The sequence below is a fragment of the Lepidochelys kempii genome, chromosome 2, assembly GCF_965140285.1.
Source record: "Lepidochelys kempii isolate rLepKem1 chromosome 2, rLepKem1.hap1, whole genome shotgun sequence".
NCBI classification, from domain to species: Eukaryota; Metazoa; Chordata; order Testudines; family Cheloniidae; genus Lepidochelys; species Lepidochelys kempii.
This window is the reverse complement of record NC_136381.1, coordinates 49854241-49877069: the sequence shown is the minus strand read 5'-3', so window position 1 is coordinate 49877069 and position 22829 is coordinate 49854241. Positions and strand designations below refer to the sequence as shown.

General features: G+C 39.6%; 1 protein-coding gene across 28 annotated transcripts in view; it reads left to right on the top strand.

Annotated features, from left to right (window-relative positions):
* The window catches only part of RALYL (RALY RNA binding protein like), a 614199-nt gene that overhangs the window by 493822 nt on the left and 97548 nt on the right, over nucleotides 1-22829 (top strand). For all 28 annotated transcript variants that reach the window (XM_073330701.2, XM_078851494.1, XM_073330702.2 and 25 more), the window contains one exon: nucleotides 2634-2709. In XM_073330701.2, the coding sequence (XP_073186802.1) occupies nucleotides 2634-2709 (76 nt within the window). The remainder of the gene's footprint in view (nucleotides 1-2633; nucleotides 2710-22829) is intronic.

Genomic DNA, 22829 nt, shown 5'->3' with positions numbered 1-22829 from the left:
CTGATTTACTGTAATGCCAATTCCAACACAGCACCGGTACTTGAAACTAGATCAGGCTGAAATTTTTCATGTGGAAATTTTTTCCAACCAAACTGATTTTTTTTTTCCCCTTTCTGGGAAACTGTCAGTTCCAGACAAAAAAATATTAGTTTTTCTATTGCAGATCTTGAAATGAAAATTTTCATTTTAAATCAATATTTTAAAATGAAACAGTATTTAAAGTAAAAATTTATTTAAAATATTCATTTTGATGAGAAATTATTGAAATGGTATGAAACATCCAGTGGGCAATCCAATATTTTTCAACTAAAAATTTTCAAATAAAGATTTTTCATTCACAATTTAGTCTTCTGAGCAGCTTACTCTGAAACGAAACAAATTTCTGTGTGGGAAGCAAGTCAAAGATATAAAGAGATTTATTTTAACTGTTGAATTTACCAAGGAAAGTTTGATGCTCTCAAGTCTGCTCTCTCTACAGGTGGTCTTCCCACACTACTGCTTTCCACTCTGCTGTCCTCTAATCTGAAGCAAAGTCCTTATCAGGACAATAAGAAAAGGAGTATTTGTGGCACCTTAGAGACTAAAAAATCAGGACAATGTTAGTCCTTGAAAGCTTTCAGAGTAGCAGCCGTGTTAATCTGTATCCACAAAAAGAAAAGGAGTACTTGTGGCACCTTAGAGACTAACAAATTTATTTGAGCATAAGCTTTTGTGAGCTACAGCTCACTTCATCGAATGCATTCAGTGGAAAATACAGTGGGGAGATTTATATACACAGAGAACATGAAACAATGGGTGTTACCATACACACTGTAAGAAGAGTGATCAGGTAAGGTGAGCTATTACCAGCCGGAGAGCGGAGAGGAGGGAGAGGGGAGAAACCTTTTGTAGTGATAATCAAGGTGGGCCATTTCCAGCAGTTGACAAGAATGTCTGAGGAACAGCCGGGGGGGAGGGGGTGGAAACATGGGGAAATAGTTTTACTTTATGTAATGACCCATCCACTCCCAGTCTTTATTCAAGCCTATGTTAATTGTATCCAGTTTGCAAATTAATTCCAATTCAGCAGTCTCTCGTTGGAGTCTGGTTTTGAAGATTTTTTGTTGAAGGATTTGTCACTTTGTCACTTCAGTGTAAAACTGCTGTAACTCCACTGACTTTGTTGGCATTATTCCTGATTTATATTGGCGTAAATACCAGGTGAATTAGTCCCAGTATGTATAACGGTGTCACAAAATTTCTTTGCTGAGGTGAAAGGGTTACTTCTCCACATGGCTTCCACGGTATAGACACTATGATGTCCAATTTCCTGGCAAAATACCTTATTTATATAAGATAGCCCAAACTGCTTTCTGTTTAAAGCAGAGTTAAAGGCTCTGTGCATGAAATTGCAGGAGTCTTCTATTTCCACAGCTGTTGTGTAAGTATGGGTATAACCATTTTAGTCAGAGCATTCCCAACAGAATAGGCTGTGATTTTTCCTTCATTGGTAACTGTCACTAGAACTAAAAATGGATTTATGAACATTTTCTATTGTGCCCTCATCAGATTAGCTCTGTCCTTGTTTACGACTCCCAGGAAGGGCAAAGAGAGTACAGTAAATAGATCCAGGGTGGGTAATGACTTCTCACATGTCAGACATTAGAATATTTTCAGGATCACTGTACACTCTTGGGGTAAGGGAATGGAGATACACTATGAAGTATACAAGGCTTCTAGCATTTCACTGAAATGTACAGAGGATGTCTGAGAAAGTAACTGTTTAGGATAAAATTATATATGGAAATTACAATGTATTTCCTCCTTTGTCAATTACACACATTTAAAACAATAAAGTACATTTTATGAAGATAACTTGCCCTCAGAACTTTCTCTACTTCCTCTAAAGGGTTGTGTTTGGGAAAAGTAGTTTTACATTGCAGTTCAATTTATTTTTTGAGGAAGGCAGAGATTATGGCAATCTGTGGACCAGATTGTGGTGCATAGGGACTAGTCAGAATCACACCTTGTGTTCCCTGAGTAAAAGATCCATTTCAAGCTAGCACCACAAAAGTATTTGTTTAACTCTAAAAGGGACACCAGGACGTGGGGGACATGGACCCATTGCCATATTTAAATGCGAGAGCTGTGGTGACTGGTATACGGTGAGAGCTGCTGATGCGGCACTCCTTCAAACGTTGGCTTGATCTCAAGGAAGAATTCTGCCTGAGTCACCGTGGGCTCTCACAGCAGCATGTGACAGCTACTTTTCTGAACGATGGTGAAGTGACTCAAAAGCACTGTCTGTCTCTTTGTCTAATCTCTATTCAGATCATTTCCAGATCAGAGATACACTATTAGCCTAAACTTAACAATATCTCCATAAACCACACCATTAAATTATCAAAAAATATGAATTCTATATATTATCCTTGACTGGTGTGTTGCTTAAACCCATAGGCAAGATAGCAAGATATTTTTTTAAAAGGACACTTTTATAGCATCAGCTTAAAAGCAGCTAAAACTTGATCAGAGTGTTAGGTCTACTTTCCTGTTCTATCTTTTATTATTTATTTTCACAGCATCTTGTGTGTGTGCAGACTCACTCTTAGCTGCTAAGCTTTGGCTTACGTATACCAAATGTTTGCTTTCAGACATCAACATGGCAGGAGAACCAAAACCATACAGACCAAAACCTGGAAACAAGCGGCCACTTTCAGCCCTTTACAGGTAGGTTGTTTATTACAATAGTTGGGAATTAGTTGCATTTTTATTGGGAAAATTATACCAGCCTGAAGGCCTTGTTCTTATTTTAAGAATATTTCTAACTAGGTGCCAGGATATAGCCCATATGAGTTAAATGAAGTGGGTATTTTTCGCTGGGTAACTAGAGTGTTTGGTGCCACATTACATCAAGGGGATGTTGAGTGGCAGAAATGTAAAATCTTGTGGGAACCAAAAGTTTTAGAACATGAGAAAAGGGTGAAAACTGTGCTGTTAGATTTTATACTTCTTAATAGATTCACTCCAGAACAATTACCTTTGACTTCATAGGTTAAAGCTGCCCATTTAGTGTCTTTACTGAGCACTTCATTGACACAAACACAAGAAGCAGGTGAAAAAGCAGAATTCCTGCCTTACATGCACTGGCAAAAAAAGTACAAATAATACCCGGATTTGATAGGACAACAAAAACCAAATGGCTTTTCTAATAAATAATCCCAGGAGGTGTTCAAATGCCTTTTCAGATCATCAGCGATGATTTTGCGCAGATACAGAAAAGAAATAAAAAAAATCAGCATATTGGATGAAATCCTGGCCCCACTGATGTCAATGGGAAAACTACCATTGACTTCACTGGGGCTAGGATGTCACCCATTGCCTCTTCTAGAACTCACAGCCCATATCTTTTGTGTGCCAAGTAGAACAGGAAAAACATCTGCAGAGGAAATAAAATTATCTTCAAAATTGTATGAATGCATTACATACCCAGACAGCATTAAAATATTAACAAGCTATTTAACAAGTCATTTGTCAGTGTCAAACCTGCCCTGACCCCTGGGTATGTACTTGAGTGGCTAGCCTGAGCCACCAGCCATGGTACCCCCAATGACACTGCTATTTTTAACATACTAGCTGGAGCAGAGCTAGCATGTGTCTGTCTACCCATGCTGGGAAGCACACTCCCATTTGCTGTATACATGTGTACTTAGTGTATTCCAGTGTAAGTGACGTGAGATTCAGATCCTCAGTCTGGAATTTGACCTTTCCCTCTAGATTGCTTTACTTTTAATACATTTAAACCAGATTCTTAAATTTAATGTATTTGGTAAGAGGTGTTTTATTTTGAGTGGGTGGGGGTATTTTGTTTGGTTGGGGCATTTTGGGGTAGTATTAGCAGTAATGGAAATGGCAGTGCTTCACAGAAAATCATTTTAAACATTTTAAAACACATTATTTAACAAAATTGTGTGTGTGCATGTGCGTGAGAAAGATAAAATTATATATTGATAGCTTAATAAACATGCTGGCCAACATGTTCAAAATAGACTATTGATTTTGGATGCTTCCATTTCGGAATGCTCAATTTGAAGACACCTTCAAGGGGTGAGACTTTCCGAAAATGCAGAGCACTTTCCTCCAAAACCAGGCTGCTTTAATGCGTTTCAAGTTGGACACCCAACAACTGAGGCAACCAAAGTCAGTAGTTATTTTGAAAAGTTTGGCTGCTGCTTTAATTTCAAAACTTTATGCTCCATTCTATGAATATGCTCTGAATTATTGTGACTACTAATGTTAGGGCCTTGTGAACATAAAAAGTATCACCCAGTTTAAGTGCTAAGCATTATAAATTCCCCTTTAGATCAAGTGTTGGAGGATTCTATGTTTAGAGCAGAAGGTTCTCAGTTTTTAATCACTACTGACAACTGAGTTCTGAAACTATGGTTTGGTGGTATACTCCTGTGTAGCCATGGAATTGTTATATCTTTGTGTTACTGTTTCAAAAAGTGGCTAACCTGAAGAACCTGTGTATCTAAATGCAACAAGTCATTCTGGCTTCTAGCATTTTATTCTGAAGGCTAAGACCTTTACTTTGGAGTGTATGTCTGTTGTGTTTAAAAGGTTAAAGTGAACTTTTCACTGACATGACAACCACTATTTTGAATGCATTATGAAACATTTGTAATGGTGGCCATCATTTTATCAAACTATTATGATGATATATTGTGTATATGGACAATGGTATCTCATTGGCTTTATTTTTTCCACTCAAGAAGTATTCATATGCAAAGTTTGAGAAACCAGTACATAAAAAGCAAACTGTATGTAGATGTTTCTATAATTGTACTGTACATATTTTAATTTTTTCTCTAACAAGATGTTATTCACTTTCAGACATATTTTCCACTTAATTCACTTCAGGTAATTGAGACAGGAGATAATAACCAGCAACCACAATAGTAGGCCAGTCAAGTGATTAAAAAAATTAATCACAATTAATGGCACTGTTAATAATGGAACACCATTTATTTAAATATTTTTGGATGTTTTCTACATTTTCAAATATATTGATTTCAATTACAACACAGTATACAAAGTGTACTGTGCTCACTTTAAATTTATTTTTGATTACAAGTATTTGCACTGTAAAAAATCCAAAAGAAATAGTATTTTTCAGTTCACCTAATACAAGTACAGTAGTGCAATCTATTTATCATGAAAATTGAACTTACAAATGTAGAATTATGTACAAAAAACCTGCATTCAAAAATAAAACAATGTGAAATTTTAGAGCTTGTAAGTCCCACTTCTTTTTCAGCCAATCGCTGAGACAAACCATTTGCAGGAGATAATGCTGCCCACTTCTTGTTTACAATGTCACCTGAAAGTGAGAACAGATATTCTAATGGCACTGTTCTAGCCTGTATTGCAAGATATTTGTGTGCCAGATGCCCTAAAGATTCATATGTCCCTTCATGCTTCAACCACAATTCCAGAGGACACAAGTCCGTGCTGATGATGGGTTCTGCATGATAACAGTCCAAAGCAGTGCTCATCGACGCGTGTTCATGTTCATTATCTGAGTTAGATGCCACCAGCAGAAGGCTGATTTTATGTTTTGATGGTTCGAGTTCTGTAGTTTCTGCATTGGAGTGTTGCTCTTTTAAGACTTCTGAAATCATGCTCCACACCTCGTCCCTCTCAGATTTTGGAAGGCACTTCATATTCTTAAACCCTAAATAAAGTGCTGTAGCTATCTTTAGAAATCTCACATCTCACATCTTCTTTGCATTTTGTCAAATCTGCAGTGAAAGTGTTCTTAAAATGAACAACATGTGCTGGGTCATCATCCGCAACTGCTAAAACATGAAATATATGGCAGAAGTGGGTAAAACAAAGCAGGGGACATACAATTCTCCCACAAGGAGTTCAGGCACAAATTTAATTAACACATTATTTTTTTAACGAGCATCATCAGCTTGGAAGCATGTCCCCTGGAATGATGGCTGAAACATGAAGGGGCATATGAATGTTTAGCATATCTGGCAGGTAAATACCTTGCAATGCCGGCTACAAAAGTGCCATGCAAATGCCTGTTCTCACTTTCTGGTGACGTTGTAAATAAGAAGAGGGCATCATTCTCTCCTGTAAATGTAAACAAACTTGTTTGTCTTAGTGATTGGCTGAACAAGAAGTAGGACTGAGTGGACTTGTAGGCTCTGAAGTTTTACATTGTTTTGTTTTTGAGTGCAGTTATGTAACAAAAAAAGAATCTACATTTGTAAGTTGCATTTTCTCGACAAAGAGATTGCACTACAGTACTTGTATTAAGTGAATTGAAAAATGCTATTTCTTTTATCATTTTTACAGTGCAAATATTTGTAATAAAAATAATATACACTTTGATTTCAGTTACAACGTAGAATGCAATATATATGAAAATGTAGAAAAACATCCAAAATATTTAATAAATTTCAATTGGTATTCTATTGTTTAACTGCAATTAATCGTGATTAATTTTTTTGAGTTAATCATGTGAGTTCACTGCGATTAGTTGACAGCCCTACTTAATAGTGATCATAAAGTCTTCCCAGTCAAGGAAATAACTAAATGGAAGGTTCGTAGAAATGGGTATGTGATCATCTTCTCTCACATGCACACTCACATCTGTATTTCTATATTTTGCCACACATCTGCTGCACTGAGTTGTCTATTTTTACACACTAACTATCTGGAACTATTGTCTGAGGAGGCCAAAGTTTAGGGGCCCTCAGTGAAATCCTGGCCCCACTGAAGACAATAGGAGTTTTGCCATTGACTTCAGTGGGGCCACTACTTCATCCTCTCTCTTCAAGAATACTTTATTTTCCTTCTCTGTAATCATGCTTCCTTACAGGATGGCTGATTGAGGAGCTTAACTGTTCATCCATCTTCAGAAACAGCAATAACTGAGCTCTGATCAGCCAGCAAATATTTTTAAGTAACATGAACTGCGTTCCTCTAAGAGCTGAGATACAGTCTTTTCAATAAGAAAAGGAGTATTTGTGGCACCTTAGAGACTAACAAATTTATTTAGTCTCTCAGGTGCCACAAGTACTCCTTTTCTTTTTGTGGATACAGACTAACATGGCTGCTACTCTGAAACCAGTCTCTTCAATGGTTCTAACTACTGCTAGGTCAGGATATTATTTACCACTGTTGAACCTAAAAAGCTAATGTCGTCTTGGGATGCATCAGGAGAGGTATTTCCAGTAGGGATAAGGAGGTTTTAGTACCGTTATATAAGGCACTGGTGAGACCTCACCTGGAATACTGTGTGCAGTTCTGGTCTCCCATGTTTAAGAAGGATGAATTCAAACTGGAACAGGTACAGAGAAGGGCTACTAGGATGATCCGAGGAATGGAAAACTTGTCTTATGAAAGGAGACTCAGGGAGCTTGGCTTGTTTAGCCTAACTAAAAGAAGGTTGAGGGGAGATATGATTGCTCTCTATAAATATATCAGAGGGATAAATACCAGAGAGGGAGAGGAATTATTTAAACTCAGTACCAATGTGGACACAAGAACAAATGGATATAAACTGGCCACTAGGAAATTTAGATTAGAAATTAGACGAAGGTTTCTAACCATCAGAGGAGTGAAGTTTTGGAATAGCCTTCCGAGGGAAGTGGTGGGGGCAAAAGATCTATCTTGCTTTAAGATTAAACTCGATAAGTTTATGGAGGAGATGGTATGATGGGATAACATGGTTTTGGTAATTAAATATTCATGGTAAATAGGCCCAATGGCCTGTGATGGGTTTTTAGATGGGGTAAGATCCAAGTTACCCGGGAAAGAATTTTCTGTAGTATCTGGCTGATGAATCTTGCCCATATGCTCAGGGTTTAGCTGATCGCCATATTTGGGGTCGGGAAGGAATTTTCCTCCAGGGCAGATTGGAAGGCCCTGGAGGTTTTTCGCCTTCCTCTGTAGCATGGGGCACGGGTCACTTGCTGGAGGATTCTCTGCTCCTTGAGGTCTTCAAACTACAATTTGAGGACTTCAATAGCATAGATATAGGTGTGAGGTCTTTTTTAGGAGTGGTGGGTGAAATTCTGTGGCCTGCATTGTGCAGGAGGTCAGACTAGATGATCATAATGGTCCCTTCTGGCCTAAATATCTATGAATCTATAAACCGCTAGCTCATTCCCTATTTCTCTCTTCTCTGCTTCTGCTGCTCCCAGTACCTTATTTATTTTTTACTACCTCTTTTTCTTTCTCAATCCTCTTTACATGTAATGTGTAATAACTTATCAAAAGTTTCCATTTTATGACACCCCTCTACATATGTATGCAGCAGCTCTTGTTGGTATTTTGAGAAGTGCTGTTTCCATTTGTGCTGAGTAAGTTGCAAGGGACAGACAGACTACCCACCTAGAAAGGCATTTGCTCAATCAGCTTTGAACTCTGGAACTAGACATATGAGTTATATAGACACTATGCTGCTCGCTTCAAATGTGTCTCGTCAAAATATGCTGACAATTAAAATCTCACACGTTGGCTTGGTGAAGGACAAGTGATGAATGCAAATAACAGACAGTGCATGTCCTGTGGCTTTTATGAAGAGCACTTTCACAGTGAGTTATATATTCTCTCTTCTGCTGTTTCCTTTAGTTCTGCACTGTGGCTCATGATACCAGTTACAACTTATGAATTCACAGTATATCTAAAGGACAGAGACGAGTTCATAAATACTGTATGTTGCTGTTCAATGTAGAACACTCACAAATAAATAAACTCTAATAAATCTCAGCTTCCCACACTATATTGGACCTGGTCCTGCAGCCACTGGAGTTTTGCCATGTACTTTAATGGGAGCAGAAATTAGCCCTTAGTTTCTAAGGGCCAGATCCTGCCTACTTGTGGATGCACAGTTTGCTGGAGGAGGGAGTCTCCCCATGATCCTTGCACAGTCAATGTAGAAAACAGACAGAACGGTAGCCTTTTTGCTTCCTCCCTTTTCAAAGGGGCACACAGCAATGAGGGAGGTGAGCTCACGACTCCACACACTCCAGTTGTGCATGGGGAAGTAAATTTCACCTTACCTAGGAGTGGCTGCCTTAGCTCCAGGAGGCATTCTACTGTCCTGAGAAAAGAACAGCTGCACAGGTTCCTCCTACGTGGGGGAGGTATACACCTCTCCTTAGTATGGGCTCTGCTTAATTCTATCCCTAATTTAGAGTCCAATCCCATGAGGTGCTGAGCGTTCTCCATGCCCATTGATAAAAGTAGGGATTTAGGTGCTCAACATGGCCCAGGGTCAGGTCCTGAATTGTAGAAGATGAGTGGAAAACATGCATATGAAAATGCATTTTATTACGCCAACTAAATACTTTTCTACAAGGTGTGAAAAACAGAGACGTTTAACTCTTAAAGGTCCAAAATCTGCATTAGTGACGAATCACTTTCCTAATATCTTATTCCAAACTAAGTACCTGATCACAGCCCTACAAGCATGGAACTCCCTGTTGAAAGAACTTCCTTGTGTTGCTTGGGCTCTAAAACCATTGTGAGAACAATAGAGGGCTTAGGCCTTGATTTAGGAAGATATTAAAAACATACCTAATTTTAAACATGTAAGTAGTCCCATATGCTAGAAGCGCTTTTGCTTAAAACTAAGTGTGTGCTTAAGTGGTGACTCGAGGTTTATGCCTAGTGTAACTACTGGAGCCAGTGACATAGGTGTTCAGTGAGAGGGAGGAACATAAATCCCAGTGTCCAAAATTGGTGTAAACTTCCATATTTTAGTACAGTACATCTGCAGAATACAAAATTAGACAAATTTTTTTTAAATAGCTTTTTACCTGGCTCCAGCCTGAAGCAAATCTTAATTTTAATGACTAACTTGCAGATCTTTGAACTACAAGGTACAGAATAGAAGTGCTGACACGACTATACACATGCTGCTTTTGGGAGCACTGGCTTGGCAAAATAGTCGCGTGCTGTATTTTCAGTCTACCAGTATTTCAGTTTGTATCTCATTAAATCAACTGCTCAGAAGCATGTGAAAATGCATTTGTGAATTACGTTGATATCAGCAACATGCACTGGCATAAGAAAGTAGAATCAACCCCAACAAATGTTGATGGGGTTGCAATCTGGTTTCTGTTGATTATAAAGAAATGTTTTAATAGTATGCACTGTCCTTTCCATTTTCCTGGAACTTGCTAAAGTGGGCAGTGAATCGAAGAACTAAAAGGTTCCCATCAACTGTGGACATTTTATGTAGTTTTTTTTTAAAGACCAAATAAGGCCAGGTTTTCTAGTGGTGTTATTTTGAATTCTGCAAATTGCTTGTTGCCATTCCTTTCTATACACATTACTATTCATTGGCCTTTAAAATAAGTGTGTCAAACAAGGATTTAATGAGAGATATATTGCATATTACATGTTCTCCCACATGTATTTTCCTTCATCCTTGGCAGAACTCAGAGGAGCTCACCATTTTACATTCTAACTTACCTTCAGAGCTCCTCATGATGCCAAGGTAGGCAGGATGGACTTACTTCACTGTCACTCCTTAATTGCCTAATGCTGAGTTGTGCAGCACATACTTCTCCTACTCTTTCCACCCTGTGGCTCACATGATGCCAACATATTGTATCTAACCTTTGTCATGCTGAGAATGAGAGACTGGGATTTAGAGTGAGGCAAATAACAAACTGACTAGATTATGAGGAAATGGGGCTTTGAACTACTCAGTAAGATCCATCACTGTGAGGCCATAAACTTGCTCTATCTTCTTAGCTGGCCTGACTTCCACACCACACTATTATGGTACTTACAGCACTGCCTGTCTGGACTGGTGTAATAACAGACTGCACTCGTATCAAAGGTTCCTCTCAGAGACAGACTATCAGTTTTTCCACTCTCCAAGATATTTTTAAAACTTGCAAATCTACGTATCTGCACCATTTGCCTATCATGAGATTCCATAGCAACTTCCCATCAACTTCCTAAATATACAATAGCTTTTCTAAGTAATCCTATTGATTTGTGTAGTAAGGCATATTTAGGGCACTGGATTTATCATGCTATCAATTATTCACATTAAATAGCAAGTGCATTACAATGTATTAAAACCCATAAGTGTTAAACAGATATTCTCAAGAACAAGATTAAATCAGTCTCTTTCAAATATGCACATTTAGCTATGTTACTGGTGGGGTGTCCTTATTATACAGTGTAGAGATGTTCTCTCACATGGTTATATATTTATATTGAAGTTTTATTTATTTTTCTTTGTTGATCTCAGTATCTTTTATTTTTATAATCTCCATCCCAAGGTTGATTGAATTAGGTTTCCCATCATGTTTCCTTTTGGTTCTGTAGCTTTATACTATAGATCAGGCTTAAACCACTGCTTATGCTCTTTCTGTACTTCTCGTCTGCTCCTCAGATTTATTTTCAGATAGCTGTCATGGAGTTTGTTTTGTTGTGTTTTGCCTTCCAATTGTCAGAGCCATCCATTGTTGTTCTGAGCAGTCTGGGGATTCTTGTTCATTTCAAGAGAGAGCATGGAAAGCATAGTGATCATTTCTTTTACTGTTAAAAAAAAAGGGTTCTTGAAGTCACTCCACCAGTTCAACTCAAAACTAGCATTTCTATTCTATTTGAAAGTTGCAGCATTCAAGATAATTCCTTCTTTAGTGTATCATTGGCTGTATATTAACAGTATGCTATAACCCTGCTGGCATTTACTGAAAATAATTTCAGGCCAGATGGGGACCTCCAGCAGTGGTAGGGAGCTCACATAGGAGAAGGAAAATTCCAGATTAAACCCCTTGGAGGAGGGAGAAAACTTAGAGTACTGGGCAACTCTGGAGAGACAAGCAGAAGCTGCATATACCAAACTGGATGGACCAGTACCCTATGTGACACCCTGTACCCCATGTTCACCACTTTTTATATGGCTATATTTTGTATTAAGTATGATTTGTGAGGTATCATTTAAAAACTCATAGTCTACTGAATATCATTGTCCTGTTAAAATGTGTGTATCGGCATTGTATATAGAGCTATGAAATTTTACTTATAACTGTTACTGAAGTATACTGTAGTTCTGGGTAATGCCTTCAGACCATTTTTTCCAAAGACAAAGGCACACTGGCTCGGTGCTAAAAGGCCATTACCTATTTAATCAGAGTTTCACCAGGAGGGGAGTTGTAAACAACAAATTTACAATTCACCTGAAGAACAGTTGGCAGCTCACATTTGCCATGTAACTGCCTGACCCTATGACCTATCAAGGACTTTTTTAGTAAAAAGGGTCAGGATATAAGAAGGGGGGCAAGACCTCTGACCACTTTTCCTCTCTTTTCCACCTTATATCGGTCTGCTCATAACATCAATGAGTACCTGAAGAACACTGAACTAAGGGGAGTGATCCCAGGGTGAAAAGAAATCCAGCCTGTGAACTGAGACCTGTCATACCATCTAGTGGGGGTGAGAAAGCTATTTGCTTCAGATTTTATTTAGGCTGGTAAAGTTTAGGAATGAGGAATCCCAAGTGAAGCAGTCACACCCCAACACAAGCCATTGGAGGTAACGACCGTGACTGATCCCAGAAGGGGATGGATCACTTGATGATTACCTGTTCTAGTTATTCCTCCTGGGGCACCTGGCAACTGGATTAGATGGACCCAGTATGGCCGTTCTTATGACTGGCAAATGGATCTGGTATGAGCTTTTCTCTAACAAGACATGCATCATGATGTGGACAGTGCACAGTGTGAATGCAGACAAGTTTACGGAGACAGTCACAAGCTTTGAGCTGAGAGATACGCAGATTAGAACAGCAGAAGAGGAGTGGTGTCTCTTCAAGAATGTATTCATCCGAAAAGCTGAGGTGCTATGTGGATGCATTAAGCTGGATAGACCACAATCTCATAAAGAATGGTGGTGGAACAAGAAGTGCAGAAAACCATATGAAATGAGAGAAGCCAGAAAGGTGATGGAAAAATAAGCCTTTGAAAGAAGCAGCTACCACCTATAAAGTCTCCAAGTGGCCAGCAAAAGAAGTCAGAAAAGCAAGAATCCTAGTCTTAGATGAGCTGTATCATGAGCTGAACAACTACCCTCAACATGCCATATATATATATATATATATATATATATATATATATATGCAATTGTGCAGAAAAATTAAAAGAAGGAAAGCAGACAAAGTCAGCACACCATTTTTACAGGATGCTGGGGGCAATCTGTTTGTGACGGTATATAGCCAATGGTGAGACTACTCTGAGAGTCTACTTAATGAGAAAAAACCTTTATATGCTATGCTACCATTGTGTGAACCAATAATTACAGATGTCAATGACCTGTCAGAGGCAGACTTCAAGGCAACACTGATGAAGATGGCACCTAGAAAAGTAGCATGTCTGGACAAAGTCACAGCAGAAATGATCAAAGCCGTGAGATAGCTTGTGTGCACTGGCTTAAATGAGTCCTGTGCACAGTTTGGAAAACAAAGAAAACCCCAAGAGAATGGAGAAGTCCATATTAGTACCAATATACAAATAAAAAGTGACATACATGACAGTTCAATGACTGAGGAATTAAGCTGCTGTCCCACTGCATGAGACTGTTAGAATCATAGATAGTTGCATTTCACCAAGTAGTAAAGCCCATTTTAGGAAAGAAGCAGTTTAGTCTTATAAAAGGAAAAAGGATGATTGTGGAAAAGAAGCTTGAGGAAAACAATGAGCATGTTTTGGCTTTCCTCAATTTGGAGAAAGCATTCAACAAAGTAACTAGAGAGAACTTGAGAAGAACTGAAGCCATTGACATGAAATGTTTGAGGCAATGAGAGGGGTGACAATGCTGGTCCACATGCAGAATGTTGTCTTCGGGGAGTGAGATTAGGGTCTGCAGTATCAGAGAGAAGCTGTAAGAGAGGAGGCTGAGGTGCTATGGTCATGGATGAAGGATGAGTGAAGAGAATCCTGTTAGAAAGCAATTGCAGATGAGAGTTAGTGGGCAGAAAACAAGAGAATGGCCAAGAAAATAGTGGGTGGACTGTGTATTGGAGGATGGAGCGGATGTGGAGACAGTGTTGGACTGACAAGCCTGGAAAAGACTGATTTGGCAACTCAACCCCAGTTAGCCGGGGAAAAGGAGAAGAATAAGAATTAGAATTTTAGGTTTGTCTCACTCAGTTGAATATCTCAAAATATCTGAGTACTTTCTTCTCTTTTTATTCCTCTTTTTTCCCATTACACATGTGTTTTTCTTTTTGTTGTTGATCTACAAGAGACTCTAGATATTAACTTAGCAAAATATAAATTAAATCTGTTTGCTCACTTTCCCCAAATATCTTAAATCACCATGACTTTAAAAAAAACACTAGAAAGTGTCATATTCTTCCCATTCATATACAGAGCTGATTTTTTTTCCATTTAGTCCTTTGAACATTTTCTTATCAATGACTATGATATATTATTTTAAGCTCACTGTAAGCATGTGACTCACCAGCCAGTGCACCTCTGGTGACTGGGTGTGGCATAGTTAAGTTCTTCTCCTTCAGCACCCCCTGCTGACAAAGATTCCAGCCCTACAGTGGTCTACTGCTTCTTGCGACTTGGCCGTCTGGTGGAGTCACATTTAGGTCCACCCCTTCTGGGGTAAACTAACAGTCCAACAACTAGTCCTTTCACCTTCATGTTGGACCCTCAGTCCAAGTCTGGTCTCACTAACCCTGGTATCAGTGGGGTTTTAGTAGTTCTTACACCTTGTCAGGAGGGGGCTCTGCTCCACTTTCCTTGGTGGGCTGATAGAGGAACCTAGGTCCTCCCTCTCAGTAGGTTCCAGTCCAGGGACCCTTGAATAGGCAGCCAAGACATGACTACACCATTTCCATGCTGCTTCCATGTACCACATCCTGCCTTCTCCTGTCTTGCGCCTTTGGCTCAGCCTCTTCCTGGGCTCCCAGTATATCAACTCCACTTCTGCTCTTCCACTGGCTCACTGCAGAGCTTCTTAGCCATTTCTGCTCTCCAGCTGGTTCTGATGAAGAGTTTTCTCCACTCCTTTCACAGGGCAGTCCTCCTCCCTACAACCCCTCCCCACAAGAGTCTTGGGTGGACTTCCTTTTTGACTCTCCTTCTTAACTGCTGTAAGCTCCCTGTTGCAGGTCTACCTTCCTATCTACCAGCAGTCCCACTCAACTACCTGACTCCAGCCTGACTTGTCTCGCTGAATGACCAGCGGAAATCTGCTCTCCTTCCTGGTCAAGCCTTAAGTGAGTCAGGTTCAGCCCTTTTAACTCCTTCCTTCAGGTCTGATGCTTACTGCAGCCATAGCAGGATGAGGCTGATTGTGGCCACGGGATCACATTAACCCTTGCAGGCCCAGTGCAGGGTTGCTACACCCCAGCACACCCAGGCAGCATGATCCTCCTCCTGACTCAGACTAACATATTCCATTTTACAGAAACATATTCTGTTGGTGCCTTTGATTATGTTTCACCATGAAATGAGCTATTTGATTTCCAACATTATTGATGTTACTCTAAGAAGGACACTGCTTTTATAATCTCATTGTGATGAGAAATCTATTGTCACATTGAAAGTGGTCAGAAAACAACATTCTTAAAAATGTTTAGACAGGGCATATTGTAAGTGCGGTGAGCAGGAATTTAAGCCCTTCTTTTCAATGAGCATTAATGGGAATTGTTGAACCTTGCACTCAAAAATTGCCATCAATCTTGCAATTGTTATGCAGACAAAATTCACATTGGATGCAGTGGGAGTTTTGCCTGTATCAGGAAGTGCTGTCTCCACAGTGACAAAAATGGTACAGCCATGAAGATGTCATGGAGACCAGGTCTATGGCATATTGAGTTAGAAAATGTTCACATATAAACCATTCTTCAATAATAACTATTTGCTGTTAGCTCTATTTGGCTTTTAAGGCACAGCCCCTTGTGAAATGCCTGTCAAATAACAAATTAGTTCATAAAAATCAAAGGACCAAATTCTGTGCTGATGGAAATAGATTCACATTAATTGACATTGATTTCAGTGGAGCTGTGCCAATTTACATCAGCAGTTATCCAGAATGTGGCTGTAGAATATTCACAAACAGAAGAAAGGTCTAAATTTGTCAAATATATTCTTCACCCTGAATTATTCACCCAGTCCTATTGTTTCCAATCTGTAATGTAGCAGCTAAAATAATATATTGGTTCCTAGTATCCTTGACAGTAGTTGCTGATGCAATCTTCTTGTATTTCACTATTTTAAATTAATTAAATTAAGAATTAAATAACACCCTTTATAATATGTGGTTCTGCCCTTCTTTACAACTCACTGTGTACAACTTATGTTCTTACACAGCTCCCCCTCCACCCCCGTTTTTAGTGTTTGCATTTATTGAACTTCAAAAGCAACTTATTCCACAACACTTTGAAACAGGACTAGACTTAGACATAGTTCCCCTCAGTGTTCCTGAACTACTTATTCTTTAAAGCTTGCAGAATCTTGTCCCACTCTATTTTTCACCTTCCAGGTGGGGAAAGTCTCTGCCTTTTATTTCTGCTGAATGAGAGCTAATGAGACACTCCTACCTGAGTTAGCAGAATAGCTCTGCTCCTCCACGCAGCTGTTGATGCTTTTTTCCCCTTGTAGAAGAAGGCTTGTGGTATTGCATGATTGAGAATATTTCTCCCACAAGATCCTAGAGCCTGGACTCCATGTCACAGATATGCTGAGAGATTAGGTACTTTATAAGCATTTTTTATGAAAGCATATATCCTGTTTGCTTATAATCTTTCCTTCTCAGCTGCTTTCTCTAATTTATAATCTAATAGTTCTCCCTTTTTTATCTCCTGCAGATTTTAAAGCAGAATACAGCATCTGTTTAAAAACAGCTGACAAATTACAACTAATGACTTTTTGATATCTCTGTTTGTTTGTATCTAAATGGGACAGAAAAAAAAACCTTCTGATTCCATTGAAATAACATCTGGCTCCCTTCTTTTTCAAATTTGTGCTCATAATGAGAATGAAGGAAGTCTCCAAGGAGTCTTCTTTGGCTTCTAATCCAAAAATTCTGGAAAGGTCTAAAGTACTTGGAGAAGTGAGTTACACATAACTGATGTCCTTAGATTTCCACCCATATACAGTAGGCATATAGCTAGACAGGCAAACAATCTTTTCCTTCCAAGACAGTAAGAGAGCCCAATGCTATAAGTTCCATATACATGGAATTTCCATTGATTACAATGGGAGTTCTGCATGTGAATTTTTTCCAGAATCGGGGCCCAAAATTGAGCTAGTATTTTATATGAACGATCTCATTTAGTGATATTAGAGAAGGAGGAGTATGAGAGAGTAAAATGCCAATAAAAATGCCAATTATCTTTACGTCCTGATTTCTCACTACCGTCTCAAGAAATAAAACATAAAATAAAAAAGAGAAACTGGAACTTACTCATCAAATCCTAGCAGTAAAGTTGACTAGTTCTGTAGTTCTTCACCCGTGCTTTTACTAGGTTAGAATCTACAACATACATCTATAAAGTAAAATTAGAAGCAGGCACTTGTCTTTCTGTCATGCATTCAGATTAGAGTCATAGCAAGGTTGCACTGCTAGAAACTGTATTTACAGTAGATTAGTAATACTCATGTTGTAGAAACCTTAAAAAGGGAGGGGCATACAGTAGGCCTTTGGAACAAAACAATGGATGCTCGTGCTAATATGAAATACACACTGACTCCTTGTCTTAAAATTAGAAAAGTTAACATTTATGAGGCCTTCAGTGGTGCTGTTAAACAGGCAATCAGGGATGCCAGGGAGTGCTGTGCTTCTGAGCATAGATTTGGGGTCCATAATTAGGCACTGGATCCCCGATAACAATAACCTTCCCTTATTGTATGCCAGGCTGTAATTCAGCCTTGGAGTTGCTGATGTGGCACTGTAAGGGCACATCGTTCAAGGGGACTGCAAAAGGCAGCAGAAGTATGAGATTGGATTATAGCTTTGGTATTTTGTGACCAAACAAAGGTTAAAAAAATGGGGAGGTTGAAAAAGCATGAGATTGCTACTCTTCAACCAGCAGTAGGATAGTATATTTTATAATCTGATGAATGATACCTGAGGAGAAGATTTAGCGTACACAGAGTTAAAGAGAAAATGGGCTATAGAATATGTTTGAAAATAGATGTTTAGAAGGAGAGACTGGACTCTGATGCAGGAGGACATATAAAAAAGACTATTCACAAATCTGTATTAGTTGTGAAATACTCCTGTAAGTGTATTATCTAATGAATGTTTTTGGATACTGTCTGGACCATGCTCACATGCACTAACTATCCAGATATGATTCAGTACTGATGATAGTTTATTCAATAAATACTTTAGGTTTTTTTATTAATTATGTTTTTATGGTATTGCCTAAGGGTCAACCAAGAATGGAGCCCCATTGTGCTAGGCACTGTACACACATAGAGGAAGTAGACAGTCCCTGCCCTGAAGAGCTTACGATCTAAATAGACACAGGGCCAGGGAAAGGGCATACCACACAGACTGAACAGTGGGATATAGCAAATATTATGTTAGTGCCACAATTTCTTTCGGTGAGTGAGGGGAGGGAACACAGTGAAAGTTTACTGAAAGAATAGGGAAGGGAAGGGAATGAGGGGTATAGTACAGGGGACAAGGGGATAAGAGGAGCAGGCATAGAGTGACAATGTAAGTCCAGTCAAAACTGTAGCAAGTTCTCCAAATGTCCAGAGATATATTTCAAGCAGTTGGCCTTGCCAAAACTTTTGGTTGAGAAGTGGCTTTTTTGCATGTTGTGTATTCAGATTTAAGAAGTCATGATGTCAAATAACTAACACCCACTGAAATTTTATTTAAGTAAGACAACAAAGCAATACTTAATACAGCACTGTACAGAAAAGGAAAGTTATGTACCAGATCTGAGACTGGAAAAATGAGACAAGGTGCTATCACCTCCTGTGACTTGCATGCTATCCCTCTGTTAATGCAACCTAAAATTGCATTTGCTTTTTTTGCAATAGCATTACATTGCTGATTCATACTGAGGTTGTGAGCCACAACTCCCAGATCCTTCTCAGCAGTTCTGCTGCCAAGCCAGTTTTCTCCATTCTGTATTTGTGCATTTGACTTTAATTCCCTAAGTGTGTAGCAACTGACATTTTTCTTTGTTGAATTTCATTTTGTTGTCTATAATGCAGTTCTCCAATTTATCAAGATCCCTCTAAATTTTTAGCTTTATCTTCTCAAGTATTGGCAACCCCCTCCCAGCTTTGTGTCATCTGCACACTTGATCAGTATGCTCTTTATACCTACATCCAGGTCGTTAATAAAGATGACACATCGGACCCCGAACAGATCCCTGTGGAACCTCACTTGAGACCTTCCTCCAATCCGATATCATTCCGTTAATAATTATTCTTTGTTTGTGGTTATTTAACCAATTATGTGTCCACTTAACGGTAGTTCTGTAGAGCCTGCATTTCTCCAGTTTACTTATCAGAATGTCATATGGGACTGTGTCAAAGGCCATGCTGAAGTCCAGCTATATTATGTCCACTGCAGTCCCCCTGTCCACCAAATCAGTTACCCTGCCAAAGAAGGAAATCAAGGTGGTTTGGCACAATTTGTTCTTGGTAAATCCATACTGACTGCTAGTGAATACGCCTTCATCCTCCAGGTGTTCACAAATTGAATGTTTTATACAGACTTCTTTTCCTGGTGTCTGGTTTACATAACTGATAAACTGAAGACATCTGTTCAACCATCCACAATTTTATCAATTCAAGGATATCTAAAACCAAGTCATTATGATAGAAATAACTGGTTGGATTAATTACTGATAAACTAAAGGCATTCTTCAAAGATTATTTTATTAATTACAGAAAACATCTTCCCCATATAGGCTACAAGTGGGCCCTTTCTGGACATCTCCCTAAAGGTCAAGAGTTTAGAGTAAAAAGGTATGACATTCCGGGGTGCAATCCAGACCACTGAAGGCCTGTGTCACAACGACCCTGCAAACTGGGGTGCCTCCCATGCTTTGCTGCCGTAGCTCTTACCTGGGCTGCTCACAAATAGTCTTTCAGCATGCAGTTCACACCCTGAGTGTCTTTGTATAGCTGCAGCCTGCCAGCTACACATCATTCACACTCTGGCTTCCACCAGCCTTGGTTACACTTGCAGGGTGACCCCAAGACACTCTCAGTCCCAGATTTTCCCCCAAAATGTGTGTTCTTCACTCTCCAGTTCTCTCCTGGACAATCCAGATATGTTAGTGGATCAATATACAACAGCTGGCTACCCTAAATGGTGTTAGCCACACAGTATAGTTTAGCCACAACACTGGATTAGTTTTGATTAAAGAATACAAGTTTATTTAACAACAAAGAGAGAGATTTTAAGTGAGTACAAGTATAAGGCATTACAGTTAGAAATAGTTACAAGAGAAATAAAGAGAAAACATTTTCTGGTCCTAAGTTTAGCAACTAGATGTGTTTCAAGATAAAATTCTTACTACATGCTCCCAGCAACAGGGCTGACCAAATTTCAGGCCAGGATCACTCCCAAAGTCAAATGGGCTGGTTTCCTTTGTCATCTTAGTTGAAAGAGCGAGACGTGAATGGGGGTGTTTTTGCCCCTCACTTTATAGTCCAATCCCCTTTTGGAACTGCATTTTCCTGAAGGTTACCCCCTAGATCAGTGGTTCTCAACTAGGGGACATGTACCCCTTGGGTACTGTGACAAAGTTCCTCCTCTACCTTGGTGGGTCTTGCGCTTATTGGCGGATTTGCTCGCCTTGGAACTTCATGGCAGCCCTCAGTTTGGCCGTTTTTGTGAACCCACAGTCCAGATCAACTCCTACTGTGTCTGATCAAGAGTTGGGAGGTTTGGGGGGAACCCGGGCCCACCCTCTACTCCGGGTTCCAGCCCAGGACCCTGTGGAATGCAGCTGTCTAACAGAAGCTCCTGTAACAGCTGCATGACAGCTACAACTCCCTGGGCTACTGCCCCATGGCCTCCTCCCAACCCCTTCCTTATCCTCACCATAAGATCTTCCTCCTGGTGTCTAATAATGCTTGTACTCCTCAGTCCTCCAACAGTCCGCGTTCTTATTCTCAGCTCCTAGCGCCTCTTGCTCCCAGCTCCTTACACGCGCACCACAAACTGAAGTGAGCTCCTTTTTTAAACCCAGGTGCCCTGATTAGCCAGCCTTAATTGATTATAGCAGCTTCTTGATTGACTCTATATACTACTATACACTGAAATGTAAGTACAATATTTATATTCCAATCAATTTATTTTATAATTATATGGTAAAAATGAGAAAGTTAGCAATTTTTCAGTAATGGTGTGCTGTGACACATTTGTATTTTTAGGTCTGATTTTGTAAGCAAGTAGTTTTTAAGTGAGGTGAAACTTGGCGGTATGCAAGACAAATCAGACTCCTGCAAGGAGTACAGTAGTCTAGAAAGGCTGAGAGCCACTGCCCTAGATAAAGTTCATTCCCGCTCTGAGGGTGGAGTCATTGAGTCTCATGGTGAAAGAGCTTTCATGCTATTGTTTGCTAAGATGCAGATCTCTTTGTTTCCACCTCTCTCCCTTGTCAAAGAATGGCCATTTGATAGGTTATTGTCCATCATCTGTGATGACATCTGGCTAGAGTTGTCAGCTTGTCCTTTGCCTTTGAGAAACTACTTTACCCAGACTTGTCTAGTAAACATATTTCAGACCTAATTTCAATTAATGTTTATATCTTTACATATAATGTTGCTACACACATTTCACCATGCTATTATTGAGTAGTAGTTATTAGTTTTCAAATGATATCTCACAAGGCACATTTTGTAGAAAGATTATTACAACAGTGTGTAGGGGTTCATTCGATCACAAAAGGACATACAATCCATTGTTTAATAACATAGTACAGTCCAACTAAAATTCAGATTATTGATAACACATTTGGTTCAGCTAAAGTTCAGAGTAAAACAGGGTAGATAAGTATAGGCCTACGAGGATAAAGACATTCATTTCTCCAGAGTAAAACCTTCTTTAACATTAGAGTTTAGCCAGCATCTCTGGCTAACACGGAAAAGACTCAGGGATGTCTGTTCAAGAAATCATGAGAGGTTAATATAAAAAGAATCATAAAAGATTGATATTTACTAACAGATGTAAGAAATGGATTCATAAAGATGAGTAATGTGGTTATAGGGCTTCTGGGAAATGAACAGTTTAAAAATATCTACTGGTGTCAAAATGTGTGTATTATTTAATCCAGTCCTACAAAGTGAGATTATTCAAGGGCATAGCATGAAAACATGAATCATATTTTGACAGTGCAGCATATCACCAGTTATTTTATTGGTACTGTCTGTCACAGTTGCTGAGGTAACTACACCTTCTGACCCCTTCATGGCCTGCTTGAGGGCACCCCACTTAGGCTTCAGGCCTCTAGCCATCACCTTTCTAGGGGCAGGATCCTGAAATCCTCTCCCTGCAGAACAGGAATTTAGGCCACAGATGTCTGTAATTCAGGGGTTGGCAAGCTTTTTGGCCTGAGGGCCACATCAGGAAATAGAAATTGTATAGCGGGCCATGAATGCTCACAAAATTGGGGTTTCGGAGGGGGCTCTGGTTGGGGGTGCGAGTTCTGGGTTGGGGCTGGGGATGAGGAGTTTGGGGTGCAGGAGGGTGCTCCATGCTGGGATCAAGGGGTTCAGAGGGTGGGAGGGGGAACAGGGCTGGGGCAGGGGGTTGGGGCATGGGGAGAGGCTCAAGGGCGCAGGCTCAGAGCAGCGCTTACCTCA